The 21,710-nt window shown below is 34.9% G+C and overlaps 2 protein-coding genes across 7 annotated transcripts; both read right to left on the bottom strand.

The window, feature by feature from the left end:
• Positions 1 to 4,491: 4,491 nt before the first annotated feature.
• On the bottom strand, positions 4,492 to 9,400 carry LOC111702883 (growth hormone-inducible transmembrane protein). The gene is made up of 7 exons (XM_023474678.1): positions 9,172 to 9,400; positions 8,098 to 8,252; positions 7,499 to 7,697; positions 7,166 to 7,356; positions 6,023 to 6,211; positions 5,393 to 5,624; positions 4,492 to 4,686 (listed from the first exon to the last, which is right to left on the bottom strand). Exons 1-6 carry the CDS (start codon positions 9,201 to 9,203, stop codon positions 5,404 to 5,406), a joined length of 987 nt encoding a protein of 328 aa, XP_023330446.1. The 5' UTR covers positions 9,204 to 9,400; the 3' UTR covers positions 4,492 to 4,686; positions 5,393 to 5,403.
• Positions 9,401 to 9,429: 29 nt separating this feature from the next.
• LOC111702881 (uncharacterized) lies at positions 9,430 to 21,428 on the bottom strand. Of its 6 annotated transcripts, none has more exons than XM_023474670.1 (15): positions 21,317 to 21,428; positions 18,394 to 18,539; positions 17,542 to 17,875; positions 17,119 to 17,192; positions 16,721 to 16,983; positions 16,284 to 16,371; positions 15,985 to 16,105; positions 15,567 to 15,637; positions 14,830 to 14,892; positions 13,692 to 13,750; positions 13,000 to 13,097; positions 12,372 to 12,469; positions 11,253 to 11,363; positions 10,134 to 10,232; positions 9,430 to 9,867 (listed from the first exon to the last, which is right to left on the bottom strand). In XM_023474670.1, exons 1-15 carry the CDS (start codon positions 21,359 to 21,361, stop codon positions 9,798 to 9,800), a joined length of 1,740 nt encoding a protein of 579 aa, XP_023330438.1. In that variant the 5' UTR covers positions 21,362 to 21,428; the 3' UTR covers positions 9,430 to 9,797. The 6 variants fall into 6 exon arrangements, with proteins under 6 accessions (XP_023330438.1, XP_023330439.1, XP_023330440.1 ...); XM_023474671.1 differs by having other exon boundaries at positions 13,000 to 13,088; positions 21,317 to 21,427; XM_023474672.1 differs by lacking the exon at positions 21,317 to 21,428 and adding an exon at positions 20,837 to 20,863.
• Between the last annotated feature and the right edge of the window lie 282 nt (positions 21,429 to 21,710).

Below are 21,710 nucleotides of genomic sequence, written 5' to 3'. Positions count from 1 at the left end.
TGTAGAAAAACAATGATATCTCATTAATTTTAGATTAGCAAAAGTTTGAAGGTGCTATTGTGAATCGATTCTGTGACTTGTTACATGAAAGTACGTTGATGCAGTCCTTTAAAGATGAACAAAAGTTTTGTTATTATAAAATAGAATAAAGAAGAAATAATTTTACATCTAAATGCATAAATTAACAAAAAACAGTACGATGCAACCTTAGTAAACATTGATGGAAAAAAGGGATGCATTCTAGATTACACAAATTCAATTCTTCAGGGGATATTTTTTCGAGAAGGCCTTTTTTACTTTGGTATTTTAAGGGATTTTATTGCTCAAATTTCAGAAAAAATTATTCTTTAGAGGGTAAACATTTTTTTTCAGGCAGATCGCTATAGCTAAAATTGCTCACCAACTCCCTCCCCCTGGCTTCCAGAAAATAAGGTGACATTTGGTTTCTAATTCTGCCCCCCCCCCTAAGAACCTTTCAAGGGCCCCTACCCAGTCCCGGGCTTTATGCGAGAAATAAATTATAATGATAATAATTATTCAGAACCAATTTTTATAATTTCCCATCGAATTTATTTATTCCATTTCTACAGTTAAAAATCAATGTTTTACTCGTAGAGGAATGTTAAAATTCTAGAATATTTTTGTTAATGATTAATAATTAACAATTTTTTAATTCCTAAAATATTAATCTTGACAAGTATAATTGTGCATTGAAGATAAACAATGTTTGCTCACGTTTATTTTCACGTTCTTCACGGAGTTTTAGAGATTCTTAATTTCTCTTTAAAAATCAATAATTTTTTTATGCAGCTGAATAGCTTTAAAATAAAAAGTATTAAAATTCAATAAACATTTTGGAAGATAGAGAAAATTATTGAATACAAAATTTACGCACAAAATTAAAATCCTGGACGCTTAAAAAATCATAAATAAAATAAAATTGTTTTAAAATATGAAGAAAAAAATTTAACAACATAGAAATTAACTTTTTCACACCTCTCAACAAAAAATAATTTTAAAAGTAAACATATAACTTCTTGTGAATATTTGTACTTTAATTTTGCAAAAGTCTATTAGTAAAGGCCCTTTTTCTCGCTCCGAAAATAATTTGTGGGAACTGTTCTCGTTTAATACACAAAATTTGACTTTTAAGTGAACTGTACTTCAGCCATAACATTTTTTAAGCTAAAGGGGAGGATAGCGTTTAACGAAGCGTTATTTTTAATAACAAACCAAGAGTATATAATAACAATCAATAAAAATTACAAGTTTAAAAAAAGATATAACAATGAATGATATGTATTTGTGAAAAATAACTGTTTGTTGGTGTTTATGCCTCGAGCACCCAGACTCAACTGCTTACAAAATAAATACAACACGGAACGAATAGGTTGTCTAAATACTGGTGTGAAGTGAGTGTAGAGATATACGAGATGTGGACCCGCATTTTAGCGTGAACCTAAACATGCCTCACTATGAGACAACCAACGCATTACAAATTTAGGAGGTAAAATTTGATTGGACGGAACCAACTTCATATTAGCTAAATTTATTATCTTCTCTCTTGATTCAACTCAAATCAAATTAGTTCAATCAAATAAAACATATGCTTTGTTCAGAATGGTCCAAAGGCAACAAATTTTCGAGTTAGTATATGCATATTAGAACGGGCAACGGTGCTATGTGGACTGCACAATTGAAAATTGATCATTTATTTATTTATTTTACTCAAACGCACAGTGATTGTATTATGTTTGTGATTGTGTCACCAGCCTCAAAGAGTACAGCAAGTGTTCTTTAAGTGACCTTTCAAGCAAAGATGACAATGCCTGATTCACAACGGTACCCTTAAACACTTTGTCTGATCAAGTACAAATGTTTTTAACTTTAAAAATTATAAATTTCCATTGTGGTTTCCCTCCTGAAGTGACTTACGCATTTCTTCTGCAGGAAAGCATATAAGAATTATCAGAATTAAAACTTTTAACCTAAAAAATCGACAATATCTTTTACAAAATTGATAAGATAAAGGTTGGTTGAGAAGGTACAGAATTTGTTTCCTTCCGTTCAAATAATGAAAAGTTAGGTTTAAATAATGAAAAGTTAGGATCAAATAATGCAAAAATCCAATAATGATTCGTTGGTTTAAAATAATAATAAGTTTGTTTTAAATAGTAGATAACTTTTAAATAATGAATAGTCAGGTTAATTTGTTAATAGTTTGGTGAATATTATAAAGTTATTCATATTCTGAATAGTTTTTCGTTTACTAATCATATACAAATCTAATATACGATAAACACGTGAAACATATCATCTCATGTTTAAGGAAACTTTGACAGTAATTCTTCACAGCTTTTCTGTATATTTACAGAAAACTTTCTCCAGGTTTTTTTCTGGTTAAAACATGTCCGTGCATTTTTATATGTAAAGATATATGTAATTTTTCATTTTAAAACATTACATCACTATACAGTATACACAAGTCACGTTTAACAAACTAACATTATCATCTGAAAAGCACAAAGGTTAAAAAATAAGTCAAATTCAATTATATAACAATCGAAATTACAGTTTTGATGGAAGTTAGTCAGGCGATAATGAAATGACGAAACTGAATATGTGAGTACGGATTGCACTAGAATCAGCTGGAGCTGGAGGAATTGAGAAAGCTAGAGCGCCGACTCCATCAATATTCTGTTATTACGAGTTGTAATATATCTATACATAAACTTACAACATTTATAACACATTATCTATTATCTATTATTATATACCCTTAACTAGGACAATTTTTGGACCTTTCATTTAACTTTAAATAATTCTCATCCTTACATTTCCTCGTATATTCTCAACAACTCCTCCATATGTTTCCAGGAGTATTCTACACACCTCCTCCTGTTTTTTTCCCTGGAGTACTCTACACACCTCCTCCTGTTTTTTCCCTGGAGTACTCTACACAACTCCTTCTTTTTTCCCTGGAGTACTCTACACAACTCCTTCTTTTTTCCCTGGAGTACTCTACACACCTCCTTCTTTTTTCCCTGGAGTACTCTACACAACTCCTTCTTTTTTTCCCTGGAGTACTCTACACAACTCCTTCTTTTTTCCCTGGAGTACTCTACACACCTCCTCCTGTTTTTTCCCTAGAGTACTCTACACAACTCCTTCTTTTTTCCCTGGAGTACTCTACACAACTCCTTCTTTTTTCCCTGGAGTACTCTACACAACTCCTTCTTTTTTCCCTGGAGTAATCTACACAACTCCTCCTATGTTCTCCAAATACAACACAACTCCTCTTATGTTCTCCGAGTACTCAACACAACTCCTCCTTTTTTCCCTGGAATACTCTACACAAATCCTCCTTTATTTTCCCTGGAGTATTCTGCACAACTCTTCCTAAATGTTCCCTGGAGTATACAACACAACTCCTCCTTTATGTTATCTGGAGTACTCTATACAACTTCTTCTTGTTCCTGGAGTACCTTAAAAACTCCAAGTTCCTAGAGTACTCAACACAACTCCTCCTAAATGTTTCCTGGAGGACTACTCTACACTACTCCTCCTTAATATTTCTTAGAGTACCTTAAACAACTCCTTTATGTTCCTGTAGTGATTTACACAACTCTTCCATGCGTTCCTTGGAGTGCTCTATACAACTCCTTCTATTTGTTCACGTGAGTACTCTAAACAGCACCACTTATGTTCTCACAAATAATTTAAATTCAGAATTTCTTTCCTTTTTCTTTCCGTATTAAATAATTTTATATTGTTATAAACTTGGTGATGAATTTAAAAAGAACGGTACCAATCATCAACCCTAGAGGCAGGGAACCCATGGGTATTCCAACTTATTGCTTATCAGATCTCAAAGTAGGGTATATTGGATTAGCTTGAGTAAGACAGTCAAAAGTTTCAATTAAACGATTTAAAAAATATTTGCGTTACTTACACTATTAAAAATTTTGACCCTGAAAAGAAATCTGGACAAAAATCGAACATAAGTAAAGTAATGAACTCTAGGAAGTTTTTTACGAGTTTTAAACAGCGAACCTAAACGATTAAGAACAAGAATACAGGAGAGGTGATTTTTTTTGTACAAAAATTAGTTCGGTTTCCTCTCGGCCAATTTTCATAGCATCAATGTGACATATTGCTCTTTAGTTTTTAATGATGTCTAAATTTTAAAAAAATACTATGCGTGCAAATTCTTGGTAAAATATTTTATTCTAATTGCATCACTAAGAATTTGCTGACAACCCCTGTATGCTTAGTGCAGAATAAATTGGAACAAAACTGTCGCGTAGATATTTTGGTATTTCTTTAAATCTCAATTATCCAGGGCCGTGAACCCAACAGTTACTGTACCAATAATATTTACCTTCTTTGATTTGCAATCAAGAACATAATATAATTAATTACGAATACTTTCACAAAAACGTGGTGTAACTAAGCTCATTTTTTTCTAAAAAAAGTAGCATGTTTTTTAAATACTTATTAAACTTTTTTATTTGACACAAAACATTGTTCCCTAAAAGCACATTTAATATTTATTTTAGGTAAAACTGTGAGCTAAATAATATTAAACGGAAACTAAATAAACGTGAATTTATAATATATGAAATGTTTAAAGAATGAATTTGCTTCCTCCCAACTTCTCCGTTTCCAGCTCTCGATGGTGAAAATCTAAAAATACAAGAATTTCTTTGGCTATGACGTTGATTGGTAAACAATAACATGTATTCTAAAATCAGTCCTAACTCCACTCTATGGTTCAGTTTCTTTTTTAGAATGGGATACTGAACCGTGAACGGTGGATCCAGACCAGAACATTTGTTAGACTTGATTTTAATTTATATTTAATTATTCGTTTTCACATTTATTTGTCCGACCCACGACCCAAACAGTGTTTTGGAGATCTTAACGTCTGATCTTAGGCGTAATATATATTTTTTTTCTTTAGAAATAACGCCTTCTCCATTTAAAATTGTGTTGAGACCAAAAGTAAAAACTATGAGCATGTTTTGTTATCCGCGACAAGAAACATAAATACCGCTATAAAACTATTTTCAAAATTCATAATTGTAATTGGATATATGTTTCATAATAAAAACAATTATCATTTTCATAAGATCATGGATGCAAATTGCAAGGTGTTCACATATTCATTTGGTTAAGTGTTTTCGAACTAATACCCCGGCGATATGCAAGAAACGTTTGCACGGAATGAAAACTATTAAGGGGGTCTCATTTAAACAGAGGAAAAGTAAATATTTTTGTGGGGTTAAAATCTTTAATTGACCTTTTCCCTTCTATTATTTAAATTATGATACAGATCCAAAAGAGAATGCAGAATCGGTGGATCTTAAGTACAACTTAATTTTTAATTTACCTCGAGTACTTTCACTTCCTCCTGTTTCCACCCATTCCCAAAATTTGAGCAATTCTGATGAAAATATTGATGGTATCCATGTAGATTCCAATACTAGCGTTGACAGGATCAAACGGAGGTGCTCCATATCCGACAGGGTGTCTCTCCGCCTTGTTTATGATCTTCTGTGTATCGTAGAGAAGAAAAGCTCCGAACAGGATTAATCCTCCATAGATTGCAACACTGTATAAACCTGAAATATTTCTGTGTATATCACGGGTATATATTTTTAAGATAAAAAAAAATTAAGAAGATTTTTTATATTTTCCTCTTATATTGTAATGCTTATTTTTCAACTCCCATATTTTTAAACATTCCTTTTCTGCAAAAATAAAATTTCACCAAAAAACATATTAAAACCCAGAATGAGAATAAAAGAAATTTTAAGGGTATCGAACATAAGTAGTCATCATTTTTGTCCAATAAAAACAATTGTTTTTTTTCTTGAGTTTCAGAAGACGTACGTTAATGAACGGTTGGATTTGCTTCATTCAGGCATAAATACTAAGGCAGAGTCACAATTATGCCTTAATTTATATGAGGAAGAGAATGACACGATTTTTATAGTGTAAGAATAAAAACCTTAATTACCTGATCCTAAAGCAGTGGTTGGTGGAAGGAACATTGTTCCTAGACTAGCACAGAACACTATTCCCAGACCCATAGCTAGAGGTCCACCCCAGGTTAGGAACTTATCACTAGGAGCACACACTGCTACAGTAGATAATCCTCCAACCATACCAGCAGTATACCACGCAGCACGGGTCAGGATAGGGCCTCCTACAAATATATATTTAGAAAATATTAAAAATCTATGGAAAATTGGGAGTCCTTATTTAGTAGAGGAAATATTTATCCCTAATTATAATAGTTTGAGTAATTAAAAAATTAATTCTCAAATCAGCAGAATTATTATCATGCTAAAATTGGTCGTAACAAGAATGAAAAATGCCTTTCTTTCCGCATCAGCAAGGGTCTGAATATTGAAATAAAACTTTCTACGAACCCGACTGGAGTCTGAATTGGCACGCTCAGTTATCAGTGTTTTCCAATCGTTACACTTTTCATTAAATAATACTCTCGTTACCGTATTTTACTCCAGAGATGGAATTTAAAGAATTTGAGCCGCGGTTTAAATCTGCCAAACCCCGGTTTAAATTAAACGCCGGCTTAAATCTTGAAGCATTTGAAACAATTTTAAGTGGAACCATCCATATTTAAGCCGCGGCATAAATTTAAACCGCCGCTCAAATTCTTTAAATTCCATCTCTGGTTGTCATATTTTCCTTTTCGTTTGGTCTCAAATTTATTCAGTGATCCCTTCATTATTTTCTTGTATAAAACAGTGATTAGGATCCGGTGGATCCGCAAGATTTTGACTTCCTGGATCCGGAACCGCAAAAATATGCGGATCCACGAACCTGATCCAAGGGGCAAAATATCAACCAAAAACTGCAAAAAAAATTTACTCTCAAAACCCAAATCTGAACCATTGAAAAAAGAAAGGTTAAAAATATTTCCTGACTTCTGAATGGTTCATCAAGTTATAGCATAAAAACAAGAGAAAAAAACAAGACAAAAGATTTGAAAATTCAGCTTTGTTAAAAAATTTAGTAAATTTAGTAAATTTTTTAGATATAACCTGGATCCGGATCAATTTTTTTCCAGTTCGGATCCAGGATCCGGATCTGCATCAAAATTATGTGGATCCAAGGCACTGGATAAAAAACCAACCTAGAAAACAGATTGGCGCAATTACAGCTCCGATAACTGCACAGTGTAGGAGCCAGGCTGCCTGCTTAGCACTGGGAGCTCCTTGATATGGGATGGATCTGGCCAGCATTCCACTACCAATCATAGCAGCAATGGATACTCCCAGCGCAAGCCAACCTTGTCTTCCGACGATATTCATGGCTGCAGGGGACCTAGGGAAAACATTGTTTTACAATCATTTTATAATTGTTTTATATATTGAATATTTATTTTAGTTTTTACAGGGTTACCCACAAACAATTTTATTTTTTATATTTATTTCACTGTAGTTAAACTTAATTATTTCTTTGCTACCTGAATACTGCTGCAGCTGTACCAGCAGTTACGAGTATACTGCTGCCGAAATACATGTATGTATCCCTAATTCTTTCCTTCACATATGTCGGCCAGAGAACTTGTTTGTCTACTGCTCCTAGCTCACCACTGAACCCCAGACCGTAGAAGGCCAGTCCTCCAAGACCAAGGACTGCAGCTCCAGCTAGAGCACCCTGTCCTAAAAATACATTTAATTAAAACACTAATATAAAATAATGTGTTTCTATGCTCTCAACCCCTACCACTGCACTTGGTATTGTTTACTGATATAAGATAAATTTGAAAATATTCTAGTATTGATCAAAAAGAACAGAGAAAATTAACATTAGCGGAATCTGCGGAATAAATTAATCAGGAAAAGCACATATTCCGCAGGTTGGGCGCAGGGGTATAGGAAACTTTATAGTTGCACCATGACTCTTCAAGTACAGATAAAACAAAATCCCAAAATTCAACTTCCATTTTTGTTTGTTATAAATCTAAAATTATATGATATATCTTTGATGATTTCATTAATTTATGATAATAAGGGAAGAAAATAAATTTAAGGATTAGGAATAAGTTTTAACATCAATTACCTGCGGATATAGCAGAACCAGATGCAGGAGCTGTTGCAGTCTCTTTAAGAGTTTTTCTTCTAGCGGCTTGACGGGAGAACGCCCCCCTGGCATCCTGGCTGTAGACACGGAGCTGGCCCGCCCCAATTCCCTGCCTGAGCAGGCCGCCACTGTTCCTAATGTAGGATATCATTATTTAACGATTATTTAGAATAAGGTTTCGATATTTAGAGGTGAAATTAGGGCATACAACTTCCAAACAACAGAATTGCATTCTAAAATATTTTTCGTAAAGGGTGTCCCAAATCATTTCGGATCGATTATGGCTCTACATTACGATATTTGGAACTATCAGTAAATTTATGAAGAAATAATCGTTTTTAAATAGTTTATAAGCCTATTATGACAATTTGCATGCAGAAAACATTCGCTTTTTCGAGTATTATGTGCGTGTTTCAGCGTCAAATCTAGGGGATAATCCTATATGATATGGGACGCTCTGTATATAAGCTTGCCGTGATTTTAAATCCTGAGTTCAAAACCTTAGCGTTGAGAAATTGACCAACGAATCTTGTATGTAACCCGGGTCTGTCCTAGTATACGATTTTTGGCCCCCCCCCCCCCCTCCTATCAATTTTGAACATGACCATTTATTTTTCAGCAAATTTATTATTATTTATTTTTTTGTTATTTAGGGTTAGGTTAGGTTAAGGAAAGGCCGAGCGCTGCGGCCACACTTTCTGGGCCGAGCGCTGCGGCTAGGATGGGCTAGGGGGCCGAGCGCTGCGGCCACACTTTCTGGGCCGAGCGCTGCGGCTAGGATGGGCTAGGGGGCCGAGCGCTGCGGCCACGGGTTTGGTTAAGTTAAGACACTTCCTGTCAGACCCATGTACAAAATTGATAGGAGGGGGGGGGGGGTCCAAAAATCGTATACTAGGAAATTACCTAAAACCCTTTATCTAATAACACGAATTCTCTAAAATCACAATGTGGGGGAAAATGGTAAATCACGATTAAAAATTACAATGAAATACATCTAAATAAACGAAGGGACATTTGATAAAAGTTGAGGTTTTAAATTATCAAAATATTTACCTCATAGCACCGCACAATCTTGCAGCAAGCATTTTAATAACTTCTTTGGTTCGTATCTAATTCTCAACTGGGCTTATGGTTTCTGAGAGAATATGATGAAATTCTACTAGAAACTGCAGTTATGCAAGAGTATATTTACGCAGCTTTAATTCCTGTCCTGGAAAACTCTGGAACGGCTGTACAATGTTTGGTTTGGAAGACAATGTCGTCTTCGCACATTTCGTCAATATAATTTTGAGGATTTGTTTTCAGTTACAGTTTCTGAAAAAAAACATTTTTCAACTTATTTCTGCGTACATGACGAGAATTTTGTACATTACAGCACGATAAGCAAATATTGTGCACATCTCTAAAAATGGACTCAACAGAGACTAATTTACTAATTTAGATACAAAATTCTGCAATCCAAGAAAATATGTTTTGAATATTTCCGAGATAACAAATATTCCGAAACACGATCTACAATTATAGCATCTAGTTTAAAATGCAAACAAAAAAACACATCTTATTGTCAGTTTTACAATTACATATCCAAGTAATTTGGACATATAGTGCCATCACGTTGTTGACTAGCTAAGTAGCTTCAATACACCGTACAGCAAACTGAAACATAATCAAGACTGTTTCTATCTGAGCTGATATCTGGCCAGTGTTACTGAACCCCAAAGATTAAGCACCAACAGCGCACGTCCATCACTGAAAAAACGATTATTTTCAGCTTACATTTACAAAATACCAGATATGAAATTAAAAGTGACATAATAAAGCTGAAGCCTGGACAAGCTTTGACCTCAAACATTACAAGATTTTTTGTATAAAAATCATGCACCAATGAAAAAAAAATGCATGTACGAAGAAAAAATGGTTGACGGGGAAGTAATGAAGTATACATCAGAGAGTAAAATTATTACAATAAACAGAGATGCGCTCAGCTCTCGGTTTTCCGATTAAGTTACATGTACCTGGATAAACAGATACCACTAGGACGCTTAGTTGGAGGAGAGAGTTCCAGCTTACAAACAAACTTCAGCTCATTAGTATACAGAGCTAGCTTGTGGTTCCTTAACAGAACAGTTTATTATTATACAGGGCTAACTTTAAAGTTCCTTAAAGGAACAATTTGTTAGTATACAGAGCTAGCTGGTGGTTTCTTAACCTAACAATTTGTTATTTTCCAGAGCTAGCTTGTGGTTTCTTAACAGAACAATCTGTTAATATGCAGGTTAGCTTAATGTAGTTTCTTAACAGAACAATTCGATATTATACATGGATAGCTTGTAGTTTCTTAACAGAACAATTTGTTATTATACATGGCTAGCTTGTGGTTCCTTAACAGAACAATTTGTTATTATACATGGCTAGCTTGTGGTTCTTCACAAAACAATTTGTTAGAATACAAAGCTAGCGTGTGGTTCCCTAACAGAACAATTAGTTATTATACATGGCTAGCATGTGGTTTATGAACAGAACAATTTGTTATTATACATGGCTAGCTTGTGCTTTCTTAACAGTACAATTTGTTATTATACATGGCTAGCTTATGGTTTCTTAATAGAACAATTCGTTATTATACATGGCTAGCTTGTGCAGGTTTCTTAACAGAACAATTTGTTAGTATACAGAGCTAGCGTGTGGTTCCTTAACAAAACAGTTTGTTATTCTTAAGAGCTAGCTTGTGGTTCTTCACAAAACAATTTGTTAGGATACAAAGCTAGCTTGTGGTTCCTTAACAGAACAATTAGTTATTATACATGGCTAGCTTGTGGTTTCTGAACAGAACAATTTGTTATTATACATGGCTAGCTTGTGGTTCCTTAACAGAACAATTTGTTATTATACATGGCTAGCTTGGAGTTTCTTAACAGAACAATTTGTTATTATACATGGCTAGCTTGTGTTCCTTAACAGACAATTTGTTAGTATACAGAGCTAGCGTGTGGAAGGATAGCTTGTGGTTCCTTAACAGAACAGTTTGTTATTAAATAGAGGTAGGTTGTGGTTTCATAACAGAACGAATTATTTGATTTTTTTGTAATTATTGAACCAATGAAATAAACAAATGTTGTTTAAAAAAAAACTACTTGCTGTCAGCAACAATAAAGTTCCCGAAATCATCGACAGCAGTTCCTGCAGGATCATTGAAACAATCATCTCTAGGTCCTGGTTTACCCACACAATACATACGCTCACTTCTAAAAACAAAAGTATTTTAATCGATCTAGACATATCCAAATTGTTCAAAATTAATGATGTAAACTTAAAGTGGCTGAACGATATTAAAATTTTTAGTGGTATATAAAGCAAATTTTATCTAGGAGGTGAAACAGGCCTATTTAAGGCAGTGGGCCTGGACCCTTGGGCAGTCAATAAAGTTTTCAATTTTTTTCCTAGACCTAGGATTTAGGAAAAGTCTTTAACCCATAGTTTCTCAGCAATGTTAAAAACCCCAGCAGGGAGCAGGAATAGTGTTAAGCTTTTATTGAAAGTAAAAATAATCACTTGTGCATTAAAGGGAGAGACCGGCTAGACATGGAAGTTGAGCTGAAAGTGCAGTGTCATGGAGAAACTTTAGGATTTATTTGATACCAATAATACAATTTTCCGATGTTCTACTTTTAAATGAGAAAGTAAAGTAGTTCTTAATGTTTAACCAATTGTTTCAGTCAGCAGAAGAAACGTTTTTAACAATGACTTAATAACACAGACAAAACATGTAAAAAATTGTCTTGTAGACTAATTTGGAACATATTTCTTAGAAAAACATTATCGATGAATAGTAGAACCGTAGAATTGATCAGTTTATTATCATCACTACCTTTGCTGTTTATATAATTGTATTCGCAGATTTCTTCAATAGCTGAAAGACTTTGCATTTTTGATATCTTATTTTGAATAATATAAGTTCGTTATTTTTCTAAACTTGTTTGTATATATGTAACTAGCTTGTAGAATAGTATTTGTTACATGTTTTGTCAACGTTATTTAAGAATTGTAAAAAAATGTTTCTTCTGCTGGCTTTTAACAACAGGTAACATATAACAACTGACTTTACTCTCTTTTTTGTAGACCATAAAATTTTCTCAATTGTATCAAATTAATTTCTAAAGTTTATTTTTACAATACTGCACCTTCATCGTTGAGATGATTAAAGCCGGTCTCTCCCTTTAAAGATTTATTTTTATCAAAGTTGTCACACTTACATCTCCTCAATGATGTAGACCCTGTTTAGTCCTAAATCAGTTACGTAGAACCTGCCATTCCTACTGGAGAGGAATCTACACTTCGAGTTACCAATATCCTACAAGATTTAGTAAAATTATAGAACTAAAAAAAAAAGGTTACTTCTCGGAAAGCTTTCCCATTTAAGCAAAGGTTGAGTCACAACAATAAACATTTAGCCGATTTCCTGAATTTACCTAAGAATTGCGGTGCGAGGTTAAAAACCGCCTGAGATAATATTTATCATATATATTCTTTGCTTGTCTGGGTATTTGTTTGTTTGTAACCAAAAAAAAGTCAAAACACTGAACGAATCGGGTCAATTTTTTGTGGGCCTCACATAATCCCATCATGGGAAGGTTTATGGATGCTCAAAATTACAAAAACGTTGTCTCCGAAAGTTTTGATGCTTCGTAAAATTTAGAAAATTCACGAAAAAATATTATTAAATCCGCGAACTTTCTTTGTTTTAGTTTTATATTGCATAAAGAGAAGATGCTCAATGCTCACAAATAGAGCCACAATTAAAAGTTGAAAAAGTAGGTGAATTTTTGAATATAAAAACATAAACATTGCAAACAATTAACCCTGAATTCCTTTTAAACTTACTTGTCGAGCCAGGTACAGGTGTATTCTTCTCTCTATTAATCCAGTTCCAGTGTTGACACAGACAAGACAGGTTTCAAATATCCCTCGACCTATAATATCTTCAATCCAGCTTCAGTGTTTAAATACAGACAGATGTCATGTATCCTTTCTTCTCTTCTTTAGAAATGGATAAATTTCAAAGATAAAATACAGATAGTACGCCTCTCAACTTCTAATGTTTAATGGCGCATCTTATTAGTGTCACAAATAAGCACGAAGAACTCTTAGCTTGATGCATTACTAAGAATTCAGTACATTAAAGGGACAGTAAGCGTAATTTTAAAAGACACTCTATGCAAAGATACTCCCGATCCTAAAAAATTTATCTGATCAATAATGCGGAAGGCCTAGTCTTTATACTAAGGTTAAAAGTGTAAAACTCTGAAAATTCCTATTTGTTTTTGAACAGTAGAAATAAGGTAACTTTAGTAGAGAATCCGCAATTGGAAATAATCAGTTTTCAAAATCATCAACAATGTATCTAATTCACTTGAACGGACAAAGATGTTAAGGATACTGTTGTGAATCTGACATTGCCATCTTTGCAAGGTGTCACTTGAAATTACTATTACAGATCCTATGAGAACGAATTTTTACAAGAATACCATGTATTAATCTGATCAAAGTTGAATAATTTTATGATTAATTGTTACCTCGGGTTTCTTGAATGATGACTATCCGACCTACTCTATCTTCTCCCAAACCGTAATACCTGGCATTTAATAAACTTGACGTTTAATTTTTTTATTCCAGTTGATAACTAATGGGGAGCTTTGAGCACACTTTGAGTGTTAATCAGTCGGAAGATTTGAGTACGCATAAAGTGTTAATTAGTATGGAGCTTTGAGTACAATTAAAATTGTTAATTAGTTGGGAGCTTTGAGTACCCTTTAAGTGTTAATCAGTTGGGATGTTTGAGTACGCTTGAAGTGTTAATTATTTAAGAGCTTTGAATACGCTTGAAGTGTTAATTAGTGAGAAACTAAGTGTTAATTAGTGGGGAGCTTTGAGTACACTTGAAGTGTTAACAAGTTGGGAGCTTTGAGTAGACTTGAAGTGTTTATTAGTGGGAAGTTAAGTGTTAATTAGTGATGGAGCTTTGATTATACTTTAAAGTATTAATTAGTTGGGAGCTTTGAGTACGCTTAGAATGTTAATTAGTTGGGTGCTTTTAGTACGCTTAAAGTATTAATTTTGTAGGGAGCTTTGAGTACACCTAAAGTGTTAATTAGTGGGGAGCTTTGAGTACGCTTGAAAGTTTTAATTAGTGGGGAGCTTTGACTAGGTTTAAAGTGTTAATTTGGGGGGAGCTTTAAGTACACTTTAAGTTTAAATTAGTGGGGAGCTTTGAGTACACTTTAAGTTTAAATTAGTGGGGAGCTTTGAGTACACTTTAAGTTTAAATTAGTGGGGAGGTTTGAGTAGGCTTAAAGTGTTAATTAGTTGGGAGCTTTGAGAACGCTTAACGTGTTAATTTGTGGGGAGCTTTGAAAAGGCTTTTAAGTGTTATAAGTGTGGAGCTTAGAGTTGATTTCTGACAATAAGTTGAAACTTGAAACTTTTGGATGAAGCTGATAGGTTCAGATAAGCCCTCTCTCTATTGTTAAGGGTACATAGAGTTTAATAATATTAAGGTATGACAAACAGTTGAACCCAATTAAACTGAAATTTTATCAATTTCAGAGGTACGAACAAGCTCAGAGCCTCAGACTAAGTCAGATGAGCTTATTTTATGGATGCATTTTTTATTTCATCCCCAGAAGCCTGGGTTGGATATAAAATTAAAATCACCTCGAATCTGGAGATAAATCAAAGTACCCAGATATTTCCCCGTTCATGTAGAAACCCTGCACCCTGAGTTTAAAAAAAAAATTAACATAAAACAATAAAATTTTAAATAAATAGGACTACTCGGATCTACTTAAAATTTGATTAGAAATGAATCCGGATCAAAGCAGAAAAACTATTGTCTCATATTCACTGAAACTTAAATAATTTTCCAAAATATACATTCTTGTTTTGAGTAAGAGAAAGGAATTAAGTCTTTGCTACAAATAAAATTTTCTATTTTCCCATATCTTTGAAACCTGATGGTGTAAACCATATATGATATTTCAAACTTGGATTATTTTGATCAAACATTATCAACTGTTTAAACTTATTAAGGTCTACGGCATTGAATTGCAAAGATAAATAGAAAATCAGAGTTTGCAGCAAAGACTAACTTCATTAGTAAAATATAAGACAATTAATACAAGCTAAAATATAAATCCTGATGGGATTTGTATTTTTGAGGATTGATCCAGGATTCGGATCCGCATTAAAGGTGAATGGATCCTAAGATGGAGTTTAAAGAATTTGAGCCGCGGTTTAAATCTGCCAAAACCCGGTTTAAATTAAGCGCAGGCTTAAATCTTGAAACATTTGATACAATTTTAAGTGGAACCAACCATATTTAAGCCGCGGCTTAGATTTGAACCGCAGCTCAAATTCTTTAAATTCGGCCACTGGTTAAATAAAAATGTTACCTCAAATCATCGAGAATTGCAAAACCACCATTACTTAAAGACAAGCAGGCGGAGGGCTTGAGAAACGGAAACTGAAAATATTTTATCCATCATTAAGCAGGCTAAATATCATTGATTCTTTCCGACAGTTTTTTTGCCACATATTATTTAATGTCCACTCAAACTAAATTCAAAAACATCAAAACTAACATTTTTACTAGCAATTTTGTTTATTCTTAAGCATATCTCAAAAACGTCACACACATTTATGACCTAGAATTTTTCGGGATTTTAAGGTTTTAAATAAGAAAAAAGGAGTGTACAGTTTTGAGATATATTTTACTCATTGTTACTCAGATAAGAGGTTTAGAGGGTACCATGGTTAACTAGACATTCCCAACGTAAAATTGATGAGGGCATATGAACATATTATTCTGACCTGTGGTTGAACCTCCATCCTGAGCTTGTTCTCCATGTTGAACATGTGAACCTTGTACGGTTTCTCCATCGTCTCAGCGCATACAATGGTGTTGTCCATCAGCTCACACACTCCAATACACCTTCACAGGAAACAATTGTACAATAGTTAGAGATGTCCATTTTACATTAGTTCCGAGGTCATTTAGAAAAATATCGAAAATTCTGAATTATAAAACATTTATTTGCCTCAAACTATTTTTTGTCACCGGTTGTTTGTAGGTTTACTAAAAATAAAACTCAAGACATTAACATACAAACCTTTTCACAATATTGTTCTCCAGTACAGAGCTAGCCTTCAAACTCGGCTTGTTGCCTCTCAAAAGCCCAATGAATGACAACTGCATCTCTAATCAAGACATTATCAAAAAAAAGTTTTCATATATTCAAATAGCTGAATAATGACTACTTTAATGTCCCAAGTTCCCAAAAATAAGCTCAAAATGATAAACTTGTGTAAAATACCTATGAATAAATCAATATTTGACCAAATGTCTCTCTGAAGTACTGAAATAGTTTAGAATATATTGAATTTTTTAAATTGAACTTTAATAAAATTTGGTAGATTTATCTGCCCTCCTCCCCCGGTGGTACCTAACCTACCTAACCTGAAATAGCATAATCACGAGCGGTTGCTTTTTTTCCAGCAGGAAGGGGGAGGGAGTTCAAGAGGAGGACAGACCTTAAACTAGGAATACCTGGAGATGTGTACTGAGTAGAACCTCTAGTTGAAACTGGAAACAATACTTTATCACGTAACTCAGATTCTGTTACTATGAAGATCTTCTCTTTGGTTTCAGGATCTCTACAGATCTTAACTATGGGCTGAGCTAAGACTTCTTCCATAATCTTAGGGTTTAGTTCTTCTCTCTTGGTGGGACAAGTTTGATCTTCGAAGGTCATCTTATTCAAGAGTTTATCCAGATCCTCGATATTTTGCTCAGATGATGTGTTCGTGATACTAGGACCAAAATTATTGAATAGTGATACGTAGTTGAACTACATGGACTAGAAGGAACCAATTCTCCTGAGAGGTGGTTAAACTTAGTCTACGTAGTTCAAATAAATACTTTTCGTTATTGCTTTAATTTGGTTCCTAGAGAGAGGTCTCCTCAGCGTCTTCTTCTTCATTCCTTCCATGTATCCTGTAGACTTCACTGGACTCATGAACTTTACAAATATAAATACATCTAAATTAAGTTAACATCTTAACTACCAAATTTTTAAGTTTTCAAAAATACAGAGTTGCACAAAAAAGAATATGACTTTAGAGATGACTGTACGGAATTTATTCCGTCTTTTTCTTATATTGTTTCATTCCCTGCATCATTCAGTTTACCTTTTTCTTTCTATGCTTAATATAAGTACAAGACAGAAACTAAGTTCAATCTTGATAGATCACTAAGATTAAAGGTTCCATAAGGCATTAATCATGTATACAAATTGAAAAACTCGTAAATTTTAGAAAAGGGCGAACTTTAAAAGCGGTAAAATCAATAAAATCTGTTAATCAACTTACAGCAGTCTCTCCTCCTTCTTTGGTAACTGGAATAACAAGATCAAGAGAATTTTGTGTGTCTAGACGAACCTCCACCGCTGGACTCGGTTTCCTGTTTACTTTCTCTTCAACAAGGATAGGAACATCGGGTTTAATCGGAATGGGAACGCTTATCCGTGACCCTTTGGCAGGAATGATTAGTGGACTTCCTCTAATATTCTTCCCGAAGAGGAGCACAGTGACAGTGTAGATGGTGAACTCATCCAGGAGGATCTCCAGCTTCATGGTTAGCTTGTCAGCACTTAAACTTAACTGTAATATAGAGTGGGAAACCTGATCTTTTCCCAACTTTTTCCTAAACAGAAATGTCAAATATTTAAAAAAATAGATCTAAGCTGGGAACTAGTGTTGGATACCCATAATCTCAATCGCTTTATCTCGATATCCAATCTGGGCTTTATCTCTATATTTCAGTTATTCCTTCAGGATACAATTACGCTACAGATATCAAATAAAGATCAAATTAATCTGCAGATTATCAGTAGTTCCAAATTCTGTTAATGTAGAATTTCTATTTTCTTGTTGAATCTGATAAGAGTTCCAACAATAATTCATGAAATAATTCCGTTGAATCTACAAATATTCCGTTACAAGAGCAAACCCAGGGATTATCTATTAATACCTAACCTAACCAAAATATAGTATTATCAGGGGGAAATATTACTTTTACTGGGATCAGGAAGAACTAAAATAGGTGCAGGGGGCTAAATCCCTCATTTTAATTTCAGTCATAACCAACAGAGCCCATTCAATATTGAAGTGGTTAATTATTTATCAACATATATACTTAAACCCTATGTAAAAGACCCGTACCTGATAGTGAACTTCATGTTTTCTTCAACCATTGAGCAGATGGGTTCCTTGGTTTTAATTTTAAAGCACAAGATATCCCCTAGCTTGATAGTAGTGAGAGAAGTCAACAAAACCAGGCTTAAATCAGTCTCCTTACCCTTGCAAACCTAAGCGTGAAAATATTAAACAAGATTAGAAACATAACAAAAAGATGACATGCACTTTATAGTTGGTAATTTAGGTATTATGACACCTAACATTTACAAAAAAATTACGATAATTTGTGAATGCTTACTTTAAAAAGTTCATGATCTAATATCTAGTAATTTCCTAAAAAAGATTTTTGGACCCCCCCCACCCTTATAAAAAATTGTAAATGGCCAAAGAATGACTTGGCCGCAGCGCCCGATCCCCAATCCTGTCCTCATCGCGGCCGGCTCATAACTTGTCTTAGCCTAATATAATCGTCGCGGCCTTCGTTAAAGAATACATCAAGATTATTTCATCTCGTTTAAGAATTCCATTATTACATTTTTTTCCTCATAAAATTAATATTAATGTTTTTATATTTCACTAAGTTTATTAGATGGAGAGAAGGTAGAAAATAGTAATGGGTTGTCTCATCCTACTGGCCAAAAGCATGAGATCATTTACAGAAGAAATCAGTTGCTGGATATAATATCCTAAATCTTCCAAAATGAGGAGAGAAAGGCAGGTTATCTAGCAAGAACCAGTTCAAGAAATGAAATGATGAAGATGAATCAAGATTTATTGCTTTGTTTTCATTGCTAAGAAATAAGAAATAATTATAAGATCTGAAAAGGAACCCGACATGGAACCCCCAGACCGCCCTCAGGGTGCAGAGCATCAATATGCAGTCTGCAGCCTGGAATCCATCCGGGCTATCACACAATGTTTAACGCCCGTGTGATAGTGATACACTCCTAGTGGCTGGCAGCCCAGAAGGCCAGTTGCTTATCAAGCAACTCCCCATAATGGTAACCCCAGTGCAGGCCACTTGGATGAGGCCAGCCAGTCTACCTGAGTGTTAGAGAGAAGAGACCTGCTGGAACCAGGACTCCAACACTTGCTTGAGTGTAGCAGCTTGCTGGTTGAGTGCTCCAACATCGACACCATCCCCGCCTACATACGCCCGGAGCACCCTGGACTGGAGGAAACCTCCACCAAGAGCGTACGCATCGACGTAGGCCTGAAGGCCTGGGACCCTTCTGACATAGGCAGAAGCAACAGATGAACCATTTTGGAGACAGAACGGACACAGTTTGTAAGATTTGCCGAAGTCGTCAGGGCGTCTATTACCCAAACCAACATCCCCTGCACGGACTCTGCATAGTAGCCATGACAACGGTAAGTCAGTCACATGAGGCTGAAGTTTGAACCAAAAGGTTGGCAGAGGCATGTATCTCAGGGAGACGTGCTCACGCTTCTTGGCAATCACTGTCTGAATGGCCGCCTGGAGTATGGTCCTTCAGACCATGGACCTTGGCTTAAGGAAAAGACCACTCCCTGCCGGGTCTAGGTCTTGGACTGATTTTGCCCAAGGGTCCTCTCCAGACCTCATGACCGAGGCGAACACACTAGTTAATAATGGGTCCCTCCGCTTGTTCACAATCGTCCACACGTACAGGCCGATCCGCTCCTTGATACACTCACCCATGGGTTTAAGGCCAGCATCAATATCCAGCGACACCTGATGCGGATGAAGGGAGCTGGAGAATAAACCTGGCCACCTGGCCTTGGATTCGTTCCAGGGCCCCCACTGTCGTGGCTGAGATGATCATGGCCTCAGTACCGTACAGGACTGCAGGGATGGCGCACCACTCCCAAAACTTGCTATCAGGGTTCTGTCCAGACCTGACCGGGTTAACCCAATTATGGTATGAGCATAGGATCTTGCCACCGTTATCATCCTCTCCTCCCTAGCCTTAACCAAATTTCGTCCTTTCACTTGGATATCGACCCCCAGGTACTTCCCGACCAGGAGAGCCTCGACCTCCGGCTAAGGAGTGCTAAGACCCCACAAAAAGTTTGTGACACTAATATTTCAATGACTTGTTTCCATAAACTATGATTATGGTACCAATTCCACTACTCGAGTCCCGAGCTATGCGAGATATTTTGACTGCTGGGGTACTTCAAAGCCAGTTTTAGCTGTAATGTGGGGGGGCAAATCGACCCCCATCACCTCTTAATTCTGTCTATTTTGTCCTAATATTACAACTGAATGTGGAATTTTGGAAAAGCTCTTTTCCAGTTATAAAGTGAAAAAGCAGTTGATTGAAATTGTGAAAAACATGATAACCTTTTCATTTAAGCTCTGACTGTTCTATTACAAATATGCAAAATCTTACAACACTTGGTTTGCAATAACGAAAAACTAATTTTTTTTGAATAAATTGAAAAATTTGAACAGTTTGATGAATATGTCTAATATAAGGCTTACAGCAATGTCCATATTTTTTTAGGAAAGGTCGGAAAATTTGAACATCCTCTGAATCATTTCTAAAATGAGATATGTTAATTAAACATAGGGGAAGTCTAGGTCAAGATTTAATTGGAAATTTCTGAATAATTAGGTAGAAAACTATACAAGGGAATTGGGGGGAGGGGGGGGGCTTTCTCACAGAACGATTTTAAGACCCACCCCCCATATCGATTTAGTACATGACCAAGATTTCAACTAATTTTTAAGTAACAAAATTCAGATTTATTTAGTATTCTTCAGGGTTAGGAGGTTCAGGGGGTCCGAATGCTGCAACGAGATCAGTCTGGGGGCCTAGTGCTTATAGGGAGCCGGGCGCTACGGCAACATGTCCAACTTTTTTATATGGGGGGTAATGAAATGAAAAAATCTAATTATAAATATGAAATAATAATTACGATCTATAAAATTATAAAAATTCTTCTTCACCAATATTCTAACCTTTCCAAATTGACCCTCATCGTGTGCAGATGTATCACAGGTCATAATTCTCAGCAACAAGTTAGATCAAAGTCCATCAATTATTTCTGAAAAGATTGGTGGTGGTCAATGTTTAAACACACTATACATGTGTTTAGAAACTACAAAATTTCGTGGGACTAAAATAATTTCCAGGCCGAAACATTTTTGTTGATAAAATATCTGATAACTATTTACTGGTTAAATACATGGGTTACCCACAGTTTGAGATTTCTGGTACGACTGTACGGAATTTACTCAGTCTTTATTATTTCAAAATCGGTTTCCTGCAACTTATAAATTGTTTGCTTTTTTGCCAAATCATTAAATACATCTCTTAAAAACGCATTCCAAAAACAAAATTTAGCCTTCAAAT

Source organism: Eurytemora carolleeae, unplaced genomic scaffold, assembly GCF_000591075.1.
Source record: "Eurytemora carolleeae unplaced genomic scaffold, Eaff_2.0 scaffold521, whole genome shotgun sequence".
NCBI lineage: Eukaryota > Metazoa > Arthropoda > Copepoda > Calanoida > Temoridae > Eurytemora > Eurytemora carolleeae.
This window is presented reverse-complemented; position numbering and strand designations above follow the sequence as displayed.

Coding starts and splice junctions, on each gene's coding strand:
- LOC111702883 (XM_023474678.1), bottom strand. CDS start 9,203: ATGCTTGCTGCAAGATTGTGCGGTGCTATGAG. Junction 7,357..7,498: donor ACAGCTGCAGCAGTATTCAG/GTAGCAAAGAAA, acceptor TGTTTTCCCTAG/GTCCCCTGCAGCCATGAATA. Junction 6,212..7,165: donor TGCGCCAATCTGTTTTCTAG/GTTGGTTTTTTA, acceptor ATATATTTGTAG/GAGGCCCTATCCTGACCCGT.
- LOC111702881 (XM_023474670.1), bottom strand. CDS start 21,361: ATGACCTGTGATACATCTGCACACGATGAGGGTCAATTTGGAAAG. Junction 17,876..18,393: donor AACATGAAGTTCACTATCAG/GTACGGGTCTTT, acceptor ATTTCTGTTTAG/GAAAAAGTTGGGAAAAGATC. Junction 16,106..16,283: donor GAGAACAATATTGTGAAAAG/GTTTGTATGTTA, acceptor TTTCCTGTGAAG/GTGTATTGGAGTGTGTGAGC.